The 13,337-nt window shown below is 37.8% G+C and overlaps 1 protein-coding gene across 3 annotated transcripts in view; it reads right to left on the bottom strand.

The window, feature by feature from the left end:
- The window catches only part of PRKD1 (protein kinase D1), a 316,057-nt gene that overhangs the window by 10,774 nt on the left and 291,946 nt on the right, over positions 1 to 13,337 (bottom strand). For all 3 annotated transcript variants that reach the window (XM_054577898.1, XM_054577899.1, XM_054577900.1), the window contains 3 exons: positions 10,790 to 10,951; positions 10,092 to 10,190; positions 8,933 to 9,200 (listed from right to left, as the gene is read on the bottom strand). In XM_054577898.1, the coding sequence (XP_054433873.1) occupies positions 8,933 to 9,200; positions 10,092 to 10,190; positions 10,790 to 10,951 (529 nt within the window). The remainder of the gene's footprint in view (positions 1 to 8,932; positions 9,201 to 10,091; positions 10,191 to 10,789; positions 10,952 to 13,337) is intronic.

Below are 13,337 nucleotides of genomic sequence, written 5' to 3' on the forward strand. Positions count from 1 at the left end.
ATGTGGTAATGGTGCTAGGCTTTTATTTAGCTTTGCTTTGTGTTTGTGCTGGCTGTATTTTCCATCTCCAATTTCTGGGAGAAAAACACACTTGTGACCAATTTTATTTGAATTTACCACATTGAACGGCAAAAATTGCTTTTAAAATAAAATTTAGATGCTTTGATAAATTTAGTGGTGTATTATTATTGACATTCTCTGCCTTGAGATGTCATATATTCTACACTGTACATAAATGTCAACAGAGGATTGAGACCAACTAGAAGCATAACTTACAGCTGTGCTAATCAGGGAAAGGAAGAGGCAGCGGTACTTCCACTGAGACTGTGGAGCACGAAGTGGGAAAAGTCTGTATCACTGGTGCATCATCACAATTTGGTAATTTTGAACTAAAGGCAAACTATAAGATTAATGCAAGGACATTTCCTTTTCCCCCCTTTTTATATGTGGTATGTCAAGGTTTCGTGTCGGATCTTAATTCTTGATAATACCAACTAATCATGTGACTATGAAGCTAAGCAGTAACATCACAGCAGGTGACTTGAGAATAGGTGCTTCTTCAGACTTCACCTGTGAACACAGAAAATGATCCCTGCCTGCGGGGGCCGGGGCTCATTGTGAGACAATTTCCGAGGCTGCCTCTGTGTTGATTACTGCCTGCTTGCCTCCCTAATGGCATATGAAAGAATATCAAAACTCAAAAGGAAAAAACAGTAATTTGTCTGGTGAGCTTCATGGTATATTACTAACCATCCTCCAATTTACCATGTATCTCTAATTGAACACATAGATTCCATTTAACGATGGAAATGCACCTTTATTCTAACAAATGCTTTCTCATCTCTGCTGGTTTGTTCTTGTTCTCCTTGTAAGATGACTTGTAAATTATGTGTCACTTTACAAGCTATACACTCCGCATCACTCAGTTATCTCCTTCCTCAAAGGATGAACTCTTGGGACAACAAGAGTCATGTATAAAAAAGAAAATTTAAGATGTGTATTGTGATCTTGAGCAACTGATGGAATGTAGAAAAAAAGAATTCATTTGACTTTCTCTTTTGAAAATTCTCCTTTGTGTGGGCATAGATAGTTCAGAGGTTTATACTGCATCTTCTTCATCTGCTCAGGCATTGTGCAAGGGGTGGTGTTACAGAAAAGGAAATACAATCCTCTGGCTCTTTAATGAATAATATTCCTATATAAAATATTACATATATTGTTTGTTTATTTAAAACTGTAGACAAATTTTAGACCAGGAATGAAAGAACTACAGTTATACAAAAGGTTGTACTCCGTTTATCCCAGGAACCGTCTTTCCCTCCATGTACTTTTGTTCATTTTTATTATTATTTTTTGAAAGTGCCATATGCACCTGGCAGAAGATCTAAATCAATCAGCAAGAAGAGTTCAGAATGAAAAGTAAAACCCTTTCCTCCCATTATGAGACCTGGTCTCCACTGATGACCTTTTAACTATTTAAAAATTCTCTTCTGTTACCGCTGTACTTGTAAGTTATAAGCACAGTTATCTTTTCTGCTTTTGCCTCAATAACTTGCAGCCAGGGCTACTCCGTGGGTCAGGGCCACTCTAAGATCTGCTCACTGGTGTGTGATGAGGTAAGTATAGAAAGTGAGACCGAGTCTTTGGAAACTTACAGCATTTTGACATTGCGGTCACATTTTTATTGTATTTTATTATACAGGGTGGGGCAAAAGTAGGTTTACATTTGCAAGTATGTAGAACACAGAGTTATTAATTATTGTATTATTTTCCATACAAATAACTGTAAATCTACTTTTGCCTCACAGTGTATGCTGGGAAATTAAAACTGGTCTGTTGTAAAGATGAGTTTGAAACATATCACCTTAATAAATAAAACAAAACATTGATTCCCTTCCATTAAAGAAAATGAATGCTTTCATTTCAGTTTTTCCTACTGTATTTTATTGTCCTCATCCTTCTCCCAATTAAGTTAGTTATGTTACATTAATATAGTGGCCACCTTTATAATTTAGAACCCTGCCTAGAACACAATATGGGATATATTATACATGTACACATATAAATGGAGCATTTACTAAAAAGTATTAACTCAGGACTAAGTCATGTATGAAAATTTTTTTAAAAGATTTTATTTATTTACTTTTAGAGAGAGGGGAAGGGAGTAAGAGAAGGTGAGAAACATCAATATGTGGTTGCCTCTCACATGTCCCCTACCAGTGAACTGGCCCGCAACCCAGGCATGTGACCTGACTGGGAATCAAACTGGCAACCCTTTGGTTCACAGGCCGGCGCTCAGTCCACTGAGCCACACCAGCCAGGGCACATGTATGAAATCTTACAGATAAACTTGTTTAACTCAAACCATTCCCCGAGGCAGAGATAAAGTGAGTATGAACCACACGAACACTGAAATTTAGGGTTCTTGGCTCTCTTCACAAATTCGCTGACCTCCTCCTTCCCAGTGCTGTAGAAAATCGTAAGTTACACTCTTTCGCATAGTTATAATGAAGTTAAGACATACTTGGCCTGAATGAAGGTTATCTATAATTTAAAATTAATAAGCAATATGTGCAGTCATTTATACATAATTATTATTAGTTGATGACTACGATTGTAACACATATTCCCTATAACTCTGTAACAGCAAATTTTAAATCTATGCCCAATCAAAAGAGAATTTTCAAGTGTTAAAAGGATTCTCTTTTCCTAGATTTTTCTAATTGTCCAAACTCATGACACATGTTAGTTACTTCTTTATTATATACATTTTCTATTTCCTGGAGTTTATACATTTTGTCTTCTAAAGATGATTTTTTAAATAAAGAAACTTTATAATTTATCTAAATTGGGATACTGGAAACTTAGTTTACCTTTTTTTTAGAGCACTGTCAGCTGTCAGGCCTTTTGGAGATTCTTCAATTTAACTTTAATTCCTTCCTAATGAGCCAGGGCTCTTGAGCAGTGTTTTTCAAAGTGTGATCCAAGAACTTCCTAATTCTCAGCACAGGATGGCATTTTATGGGGGTGGAGTCTGCAAATTTCCACTTTTAACTAGCTCCTCTGATTAACTGTTGGCATGCCAAAGTTCAAAACTGCCTGTTGACAGACAGAGCTGGACCATGATGGGTTGTTTAAAATGAGTTATAATCAAGATTCTTTGACAAGGTGATTAGGAATCCCCTGCCTTGCAAATACTCCTGTGTTCTGTTAGCTAGTTTGTCCTTTTCCCATTTCTAAGCTCTGTACCCTAGTACCTACTTCTTAAGTCACAGACTGAGTCTTGCTTACAATTTTGTTTTTTTCCTCAACATCCATCCAGCATTCACCCTTATGATGTACTAGATGCAGCAAACATAACGGATAACCAGGCCTTTCTCTTGTTGTTTTGGAATTCCTAAAAATGTAATGAAAGGAAGGACATTTTGGTACATGATCAAGTAAGGTACAATTTCCTTAGTTTCATCTGATTATCTAAAAAGAAATCTTTAAATGATAATGGGCTACACTTTTGATAAGATAAAGTAAATATGCCTGATCAAGTAAATATTTGAAAATAAGTGCACAAGTCCTTTCAAGGAACTGAGAATGATCACAGGATGCATGGGCGGATGGCTACGTTTAACCTAGTAAAGCTGGAGGCGAGACCAAGGCCATGTTTATTATTGATGGGTAGTAATGGGTAAACTTGATGAGGTCAAATGACCATCCAGGTTCTTACAACAATGAAATGAAACAAGATGGAACACGCAACTGCCTGAGAATGAACTGAAATGTCCCCAAACTTCCTCTCCATGATGACCTAGTCTCCCCTTGTGCATATTTGTAATCATCTGTTTCATTCTGGAGTGTTTTATTATACACATTCATTCTTACTTAGTTTTATGTATAACTATACATAATGTAAGTATTCAGTTTTATATATATAAGTACATATATAACTGTAATTAAATGGGTTCAGTTACATATATTGCTTTATATAATTATAGTTTATATATATGTGTGTATAACTAAATAATCGTGTAAAGAAATTGGGAAATAGAGTGTTCAATAGATTTAGCTGTTATAGTAATGACAATCACTGTGTTGAGAACTTACCAGTGCAATTTCATTTAACACTTAAATAATCTAGTGAGCTAGGAATTTGTATCACCACATTTCAGACAAGAAAACTGAGACCTAAGAGAATAAGTAATTTGAAAGAGGTCCTGAGGACTCTTAAGTAGAAGAGCTCTTAACTCAGGTCTTTATCACAATGTAATCCTGTTTCCCTATGTTTTTATTTTTTAAAGATTTTTATTTATTTATTTTTATAGAGAGGGAAAGGGAGGGAGAAAGAGAAACAACATCGACGTATGAGAGAAATGTTGAGTGGTTGCCTCTCGTACGCTCCCAAATGGGGAGCTTGCCTGCAACTCAGGCATGTGTTCTGACCAAGAATCAAACCTGCGACCATTAGGTTTGGAGGATCAATGCTCAACCCACTGAGCTACACCAGTCAGCGCTGCCTCCCTACATTTTTAGACATTACTAAAAATTGTGTGGCTACTCTAGCTCTAAAGCATGTAAATGCATATTAACAATTTAACGTGGCAACATGGTTAAATCCATTAGAAAGATAATCAAGAGACTGTAAAAGCAGTGGATAACAGCATCTACCTTGGAGGTGGCTCGCAGGATTTGTATCTGGATCCCACCCTGAGCAAGCCACTTAACCATCTTTGCCTTCATTGCTTCATCTTTAAAATGGAAACAAAATAGTATCTACTGAAAGGCTGGGGACAATTACATGGGTCCATATATGTAGTGTTTAAAGTAGTGCTTTGTTACAGTGCAGGTGTTGTAAAAGTGTTAGCTATTATTTTTTCTCAAAATTTCATTTTATTATTATTTCATTTTACCTATAACATACGCTAAATTATCCTCAAGTTTTCTCTTTTCAAATCATACCTTGATACACACACACACACACACACACACAAACACACACACATACCAAAACAAACAAAAAACGATTTTCATAATGGGCACCCGCTAATGGTTTTGGGTTTGCTTTTAGCCTAGTATCTTTTCTCTGCAGCAACTTGCTCACTCCAGCCTGGATGTACTCTGCATAGCCCATACGGCCATCATGCCAGACTCCTGTGGAGACGGTGTGGCTGTTCCTAGCGTATTGTGATGATGGGAACCCAGCCAATCAGTTTCTGTTTCAGAAGCTCTATGGCTACTGAGAGAATTACTCTTCCATTCTGAGATCATGTATAGTGAGTACCACGTAAGCCTATAGCTGATGGGAGATCATCTTGAACCACACGAAGAGTCCAGCTGAGAAGGACGCCATTATAACATAAGGCAGAATGGGCAGAATGGACAGTTTGAGTCATGTGACACTTTCTCCACCTCTCACTCGACAGGATCCACGTGAATGATGTTCACCTTTTGGACTTCCCAGCTGTGTGAGTCAAATTATCTTCTGCCTAAGTTAGTTAGAGGTAGGTTTCTATGATGTGCACACAGAGTCCTGATTAATTCAGTGATCAATTATTAGTAAGCTTATTTTCAGAATGCCAGTACTTGGCTTATGATATTATCATAGGAAAAATAATTAACATGTTTAAAACATTCCCTATAGGGCCTTCATATCAAGTCATAACCAACAAGCACCGTTTGGTGTGTGACACTGTATGGTATAAGGAGTAAAAACAAATGATTTGAAATATTGCTGTGTAACCTGAGGTAAGTCACTTAATCTTTCTGGCTTTTACTACAGACTAACACGTGACTTCCTAGAGGACTGTTGTAAAGGTTCAATGGCACAATGACAGCTCAAGCACTCCAATACTGAATATTAGCTGTATCAAGTCCATGTCTGCACTTGGTGCAGCAAAAAAATGCATGCTGAAGGAAATTTTTCATTCTGACACATCTGTGTATGATACAAAGACCTTATAACTTTTTTCCCTTTTGCCTTTTCATGCCAAGAAAAAAAATACAATTAAAGACATGTCTGAAGAACACTTGGGAATCATCAGTGTGCATATATTTTCTAAAATTATACAATCAATTCTTGGTTATCCGCCAGAGCAAATCTTAACTTAGCATTCCTCTGTTCTCTTCCTAAATCCACATCCTTGGCTCACCCCACACCTGCCTTTATAGATGCCTTTCACATCCTTTATCTCATTCAGGCTCGATTACCCCCTCATTACGTAGGCAGAAATCATTATCTTGTTTTACAGATAAGGAAATGAAGCCCAAGAAAGGTAAGTGATGTCTAACTAGAATAGTAGATAGGACTATATATCTCAAGCTGCTTGCTGATGATCTTTACCATTGATTGAGGTGCCTGAATTTTTATTTCCAAGTTTCTGGGTTCTTAGTGGTTCTGGTGTAGTTTAAAGTATCCTGAAATTAAAATTTTACTAATATCAGTTGAGACCACCATTTGCCAGACATTAGTCTGCTTGTGTATTTATCAGATCCCGCGTGCTTAAAATCACTTGATGCCAGCAGCCTGTGTTACAACTTCTAATCAGGGAATTATTTGTTCTCAGCAAGGTGGTGGGATAGAATCTGGGCCTGTAACTACTTCACCTGGTATTATGACATAATTTAAGCAACCTGTCTTTATGTTCAAGTACAATTCCTGTTCATATACTCGCAGTTAGGTAACTCATTTGCCATTCAGAATCTTGATTAGGAAATAGTACAACTCCTGTGCATCAAATGCAAGAATGAACCACAGGAAAATGCTGAGAAGAGAGGCCAGTCAATTCCCAAACTGATACCTGAGCCATTTGGAAAAGTGAATGTTCTATCTGAGCTGGTCTCCACATCACTTTGAGTGGTAGGAATTTTTTAGCATTTAGACATATTTATAGGCAAACAAAATATGTACTTCCTGGTCAAATATAAATGCCTCTTGAATTATATGATATAATCCCCTCTTTCTGAAATGTTGTCTTTCTTCCTTTTCATTCTTTAGTGACTGGCCTAAGTTCCATCCCTCTGAATATGCAATTTTAACTGGTCAAGTCCACAGTGTTTTCTTCCTCTGACCTTGGAGACCCCGATTTTATACCTAACTAACAATTCAAGGAAATGAATTTATATAACTCATCTCCCCAATAAGCTTTCAAGTTCTTTGAAAGACATTTTATATTTTGTCCTTTCCTTTAATGCTACTTACGATGTATGTGTATTGTACGCATTTTGTGGTTTCCCAACAAGAGTGTCTTGAACTATTGATATCTATGTGTCTGGTCTCTATTATCAATGGAAATTAAACATTCATAATCTATAGCTATTCACTTCTGGCCTAAATAGTTTATTTCTGCACACAAGGCCAGCACATTTCCATAATACCAGAGGGCACCATTTGTTCCACCACTTAAAAAAGATACCGCACTACTTCAAGAAAAAAAATTTAAGACATGAAGTTACTTTCCTAACACTCTACACCTGCATAACAGGAAAATGTCTGGCCTCATAGATATTCCCGATTTGCACTTTGGTAAAAACATTGTTATTTTAATGGCTTTCTGGCTTGCGGGTATCAAATATAATGATAACCATATTTAGAGGTAATGTTTCCTAGCATGGGTACTGGTCACAAGGTCATTTGACAATTCCCTCTTTTCTGCTTCCAGAAAAAAAAAATGACACTTCATTTTTGCCTCTGTTGAATTATTCTAAATATTTCATTAGTCCTTTGGCTACATGACAGTTCTTTTGTAGGTTACAGATTCAATTAAGATATATTCATCCAGCTATGATTTATAACTAATTAAGGATGTTAAAAAAAGTTGTTGCTAATAGTAATTCAAATCCCTGATGATGGATGGCTCTTGGCATTTAACACTAACAGAAGTCTAAGAACTTAATTATGCGGGGGTTTTTTATTTCTACACAACTACATGCAATAATAGATGCTTAACTATTATTTTTTTTCCTTTTTTAAGTGGTGAAATATCTGAGTGAACTTAGAACTAGATGTTGTTTGAAAACTAAGAAAGAAGCAGGACTAGTGGTTTAAAACTTAGTTCACTTATGTGCAGACTGTCTGGGTATAACTTCTGGGTCTCCCGCTTACTAGCTGCATGATTTCCTGTTGAGTCACTTCTTTTGCCTCAGTGTTCTCACCTGAAATATAGGTATAACAGTAAAACCTATCTATGGGGTTATGAGAATTACACTCCAGAGCACATTCCCTGAGGAACTCCTTGTGGAAGCATTCAGTGAGCAGTTTTCTCTGCCCTGTCTATTCCCACCGATTCTTTTAAATCTTTAAGAAGGAAACATTTATTTAGAAGAATTGAAATAATGTAACAATGCCAAGGTAATCTATCCTAAAAAAATCATCAGATACACCTAAGAAATTACACATAAAGATGATCTAATACTGAATAAATAGAAACAACCTAACACTACAAGGGGAATGGCTAAAGAAAATAACATACATGCTCTAATATCACAGAAAGGGAGTCAGTACACAAAAACTTGGTATAACATGTAATACGATCATTAAAATATTGGTATCGTAAAGTCCTTGTGTACATAACAGATTAAAAGTACTTCATACAGAAACAGGTATGTACTCTTAGTTATATACTAAGATTATTACTCTTGGTAAAGACTAGATACTACCACATCAATTTATAAATATTTATATATTCTAAGGAAATATACCAGAATATTAACAATTTTTCTTTGTTTCATTTACCTCTTAATGTGTATTTCTCAGTTTCTTTACAATTCACCAGAAGACATTTCTGGTCTACACACTCTTTTTCTTCTCAGTCCACCTCAATCAATTTGCTCCTCTCTTCTAATGGGCAATCCACATTGAACATTTATAAATTTAATAATTAACAACTGAAATAATAATATAACAAGGATGTAACCACTATTATTTTTGAATGAAAACTATTACCTTCGTGAGAGATTTCCTTCCAGGGATTTGGTGGGTACATGAAAGCCGCGTTCTGGATCTGGTCATGTATGTCTTCATCCTCATTAAATGGGAATGTGCCGCTCAGACTCACGTAGATGATGACCCCAACAGACCACATGTCTAGAGAGCGATTGTAGCCCTTGTTCCTTAGCACCTCAGGGGCCAGGTAAGCCGGGGTACCCACCACTGACCTCCGGAAAGACTTCTCTCCAATGATCCGGGCAAAACCAAAATCACAAAGTTTCACCTGTTGATAACAATGGTTTGCAGAAATGGTAAGGTCGCAGACTGTGTGTGCTTTAAGCCCTCGTCTGCCAAAGACAACTATAATACCTTATGAGTACTGGATGGCTTTCTTGCAGTAGAAGTAATAGCTATTTTCCATTTTACATACTTGAAGATAGTGGTTTATGTACTGACATAAAAGTATGTTTTCATTCATAAAAATATCATTTAAACATTTTCCTTCCTCCCTCACTCTCAAAACCGAGATAAATGTGAAAATATGTATACTACCAAGTGGGTAACGTTGTTTTTACAAGGCAGGAAAACATCATGCAAATCAGGGATGTGATCTACTTAAAGGCTTATTGCAAATAAAGGTTTGAGGATAAGCACAAGACAGGGCATGCCACCCATAATAATCTTGTAATTAGCTCTTCATGGGCACCCTGAAGGTGTTAGGAAGGCCAGGCAGGATAGCACCTTGGTCAGGTCACGTCAGATACAAGACTTCCTGGGGAGAGACCCAGGCGTTTTCCATCCTCCGAGTTTAGAAGCAGCAGCAGCATTTGCACTTGTCCCTGAGAATAGCACTGAACTCTCATGTCTGCTCAGCATTGGAGGGATGGTGGCACCCTGGGCCTGTTAGGCTGCCCCTTCTCTAGGATCTGCACAAAACAGAAGCTAAAACAGCTGAATGAGAGGGCTCTCTGTGTGTTCTAAGACAGTCTGAACTGAGCAGCCAGAGTAAAAACGCCGTAGTCCCAACAATACAGGAGAGTAAGAGATGGATGGAAATGAACATGCAAAGTTCGAAACAAATACAGGTTTTGAGGGAAAAGATGACAGAATGCTGCCTGCCGGGAGCCGGTGACGCTGGAGCTGGCATTCTACTGGGAGAGACTTTTATACTCGCCTGGGGGAAAGGATCTGCTGATGCAAGCAACACGTTTTCTGGTTTGAGGTCACAGTGAACGATATTTTTAAAGTGAAGATGACGCAAAGCCACAAGTATCTATAAAAAAAGAAAATCATCGAAATAATTTTACTTTGGTCTATTAGTTTATTTTAAAATGTTTCCTACTAGGACATAAATTTAAAAGGCCGAGAGGGAACTCACAATGTACAGTTAAGTTTCTTTATGCTCAAGACACTGAAATAAGCTAGATTAACAGAGCAGGTCTATAAGGAAACTTTAATGCAAAGAGGAGCATTTTATGGTATTCACATAGCAATCAAGACAGGGACAGGTAAAACTCAATAACATTGAAAATTTTTCAAGGAACCAGGAGTCAGTCACTGTGTATTTTTAAAATTTTTATGTATTTATTTATTTTTATTGAATTTATTGGGGTGACATTGTTAATTTTGAAATTTCCTGAGTATTTCTAATACGTGAGCCTGCATATGCGTTAGTCTTTTAGTACACTGGACTCTGGATACCACAGGTATCAATTATATAACACAATCAGCCCCTGTAACCTTTCTGAGTGTAGTTTAGACTTTGGAGGGAGGGACTAAACAACAAGGCTTGAAAGCTACAGTTCAACAGTGATAACATTTGATATTAAATATTATCTTTTTTTTTTCCTCCATGTGTAATTGATTTCTTACCTGAGTAATTAAAAACTTCGTTATGTGCTCTGGCAACCTGCCCTTTTCACTTGACAAGATCATCTCCAGCATGTCTCCATGGAGTTTTTCCATAACAACAAACACTCTTTCGGGCGTTTCAAACATACACTCCAGATTTACAACGCCAGGGTGATGAAGGTTCTATTAAAGATAAATAAAGCACTTGAAGAAAATGAGTTTTTTGATACTGGTTGGCAAACTCACTGATTATACAAAACTGTTCGAGTAACAAGCTATGAAGAAACCCACAGTTAAGATTTTTAACACCTCTAAATTCCACATGTGTTGCCTTATATTTTTGAAATTTTAATGCTTCCAAAAACTACATCTTTACTTTCTATGCACAGTGAAATTATTTTTTCTAAGCTAAAAACCCAAGTTCCAGCACAGTGAATTGCTAATTAGGTTTTAATTAGAATACCATATTGAGAAGTCTGTACTTTCTTAGGATCATCTCCAATATTAAGCACACTGTCCTAAATATGCGTGCAAGGCCACTTCACACACTTGGTAGGAACTGAACGTAGAAAGGATGAAATTTGTAGATGTAGAGCATCTGACTGCACTGATGAAGCACATCGGTCAAACCCTTTTGGAACTGTGCTGCTGGAGGCCACAGTAGTTTGCTACAGAAACTCTTGTATGGCTGGGTGGTGTGAAGATCATTATGAAAACAGAAAAAGAAATTCTAGAGCCTCTGCTTTGACCAGAATATGATGCTAGGTGTATAGTCTGGCATTGCTCTCAAGAACTCAATATTATTTCCACAATAAAGTAATGGCTAGTAATGATAGACTACATTTGGCTTGACATGTTAATTGTCATGTATGTCAAGCAAAATTACTTCTAACATCAGACAGGCCTCTGTAATGCTGCTTAAGTCTGAATGTCGGTCTGGGGTTATCAACAAAAGACTTCGATCATTTGACCTTTACTCTTTATTTTCTATACACAATAACAAAAAAACCCCTGATATTTAAAAACAGATTATATATTCCATTTATATTTCAATGAGAAACAGAAAAAAAAATCATGAACGAAACTACCTAAAGAGAAAAACAGGAACAAACTTGAATGTGCTAACAGCTGAACTGACCAAAAAATAAATAAATAAATAAATGCTTTATTTTAGGGGGAAAAAAAAACTCAGTCAGTGATAAAATTCTATGTAAAATGAGTTCCACAAACTATTTGAAACCTGGAATGACTCACTGTTCAGACCTCACAGATGGGCGCTGGGCAGCAGAAGGGGTTGAGAGGGAATCTGCCCTGCAATTGTCTTCCGCCCTGCAGGTTGGCAGGGAAAGCCTGACAGACTGGATATGGAGCCCCACCATGGTTGGCAAGAGCTCCCAGGATGATCAGGGTGTCCTTCCGTTATTTGGCAATTTTGATCTCTGCCCCCGATATCTGATGAGGCTTTTTGATTTTGATGCTTTGGTATCCAATCATGCAGCATAACATAGTCATGGAATAGCAAGTTTCTGAATGTGGTCCAAGAGATGCCTGCACATCCACCCAATGGCCTTTCACCTCTAGAAGTCATTGTTCCTGAACCTGGTAACTGGTCAAATCTGGCTACTTCATATTCTCGGCCTACAAAGGTATTCTCTTCTGGTCAGAGATGCAGCCTGTGGAGAGAGGCGGGATTAACAAAACTCACGCTCTCACTACTCTTACTTTATCTGTCCTACTGCCTACAAATAAGATATGTTTTGGCTTTGACCATTACGGAAGTGTCAGGGCCTTAGGTGGGAGACTCTAAGGGGTGGCTACAAGTATCTGTTTGGCATGCAGTGTGGAATTTGAGTGATCGCATCGTTCATACCTGAACCTGTGCACAGGCTATCTCATTTCATTTTTCTTATATCCCCTTCCCTGACAGAGGAGCCACTCCAACTGGACAGACTGTCAACCTCTGGGTGTCCAGCCCTGTCAGTTGTCCTCTTTTAAATCAATGATCATAGCAGGAGCTTTAAGAATAACATGAGAGTCCTGCCTGAGTCACGATTCTCCTGGGACAAGTCCGCTATGAGATGTGCTAAGGGTACCTTCCTCTTTTGAGTATCTCCTGAAATTATCCTTTTTTTTTTTTTTATGTTTACTATGACTTTAAGCACTTCAGCAGTTTTCTGGGGAGCTGGGCTTCCTTAAACTGCCCAGGCCTTGCTGTTTGGGTGGGGAGTAGGAACAATGAAACTGGAAAGGAGCAGAAAATAGAAGTGGGCAGCAAGGCAAAGGGGTCCCTTTTGTGTAGACAGAGGAGAAACTAGAGTGTGAAGGAGTAGGTGGAGGTTAAAGGAGAGCAGCCTCAGGGGCACAAGAGGAAGACAGAAGTCCTGTCTTGGTCAGAGATGAAGAGCATGGGAGCCTGGGTGGGATTAACAAAACACACTCTCACTTATCAGCTCAGCCTGCTGCTTCGGCTGACTTTGTTTTCGGCTGTGGAGAGGGGGAAGAGAATAGAATCAGTAGATGACCTGAAAGCTCTCCTACCTAAATTATCTGATATACCATATTTGGCCAT

The sequence above is a fragment of the Pteronotus mesoamericanus genome, unplaced genomic scaffold (assembly GCF_021234165.1).
Source record: "Pteronotus mesoamericanus isolate MK-2021 breed Mesoamerican mustached bat unplaced genomic scaffold, CSHL_Meso_final contig_46, whole genome shotgun sequence".
NCBI classification, from domain to species: Eukaryota; Metazoa; Chordata; class Mammalia; order Chiroptera; family Mormoopidae; genus Pteronotus; species Pteronotus mesoamericanus.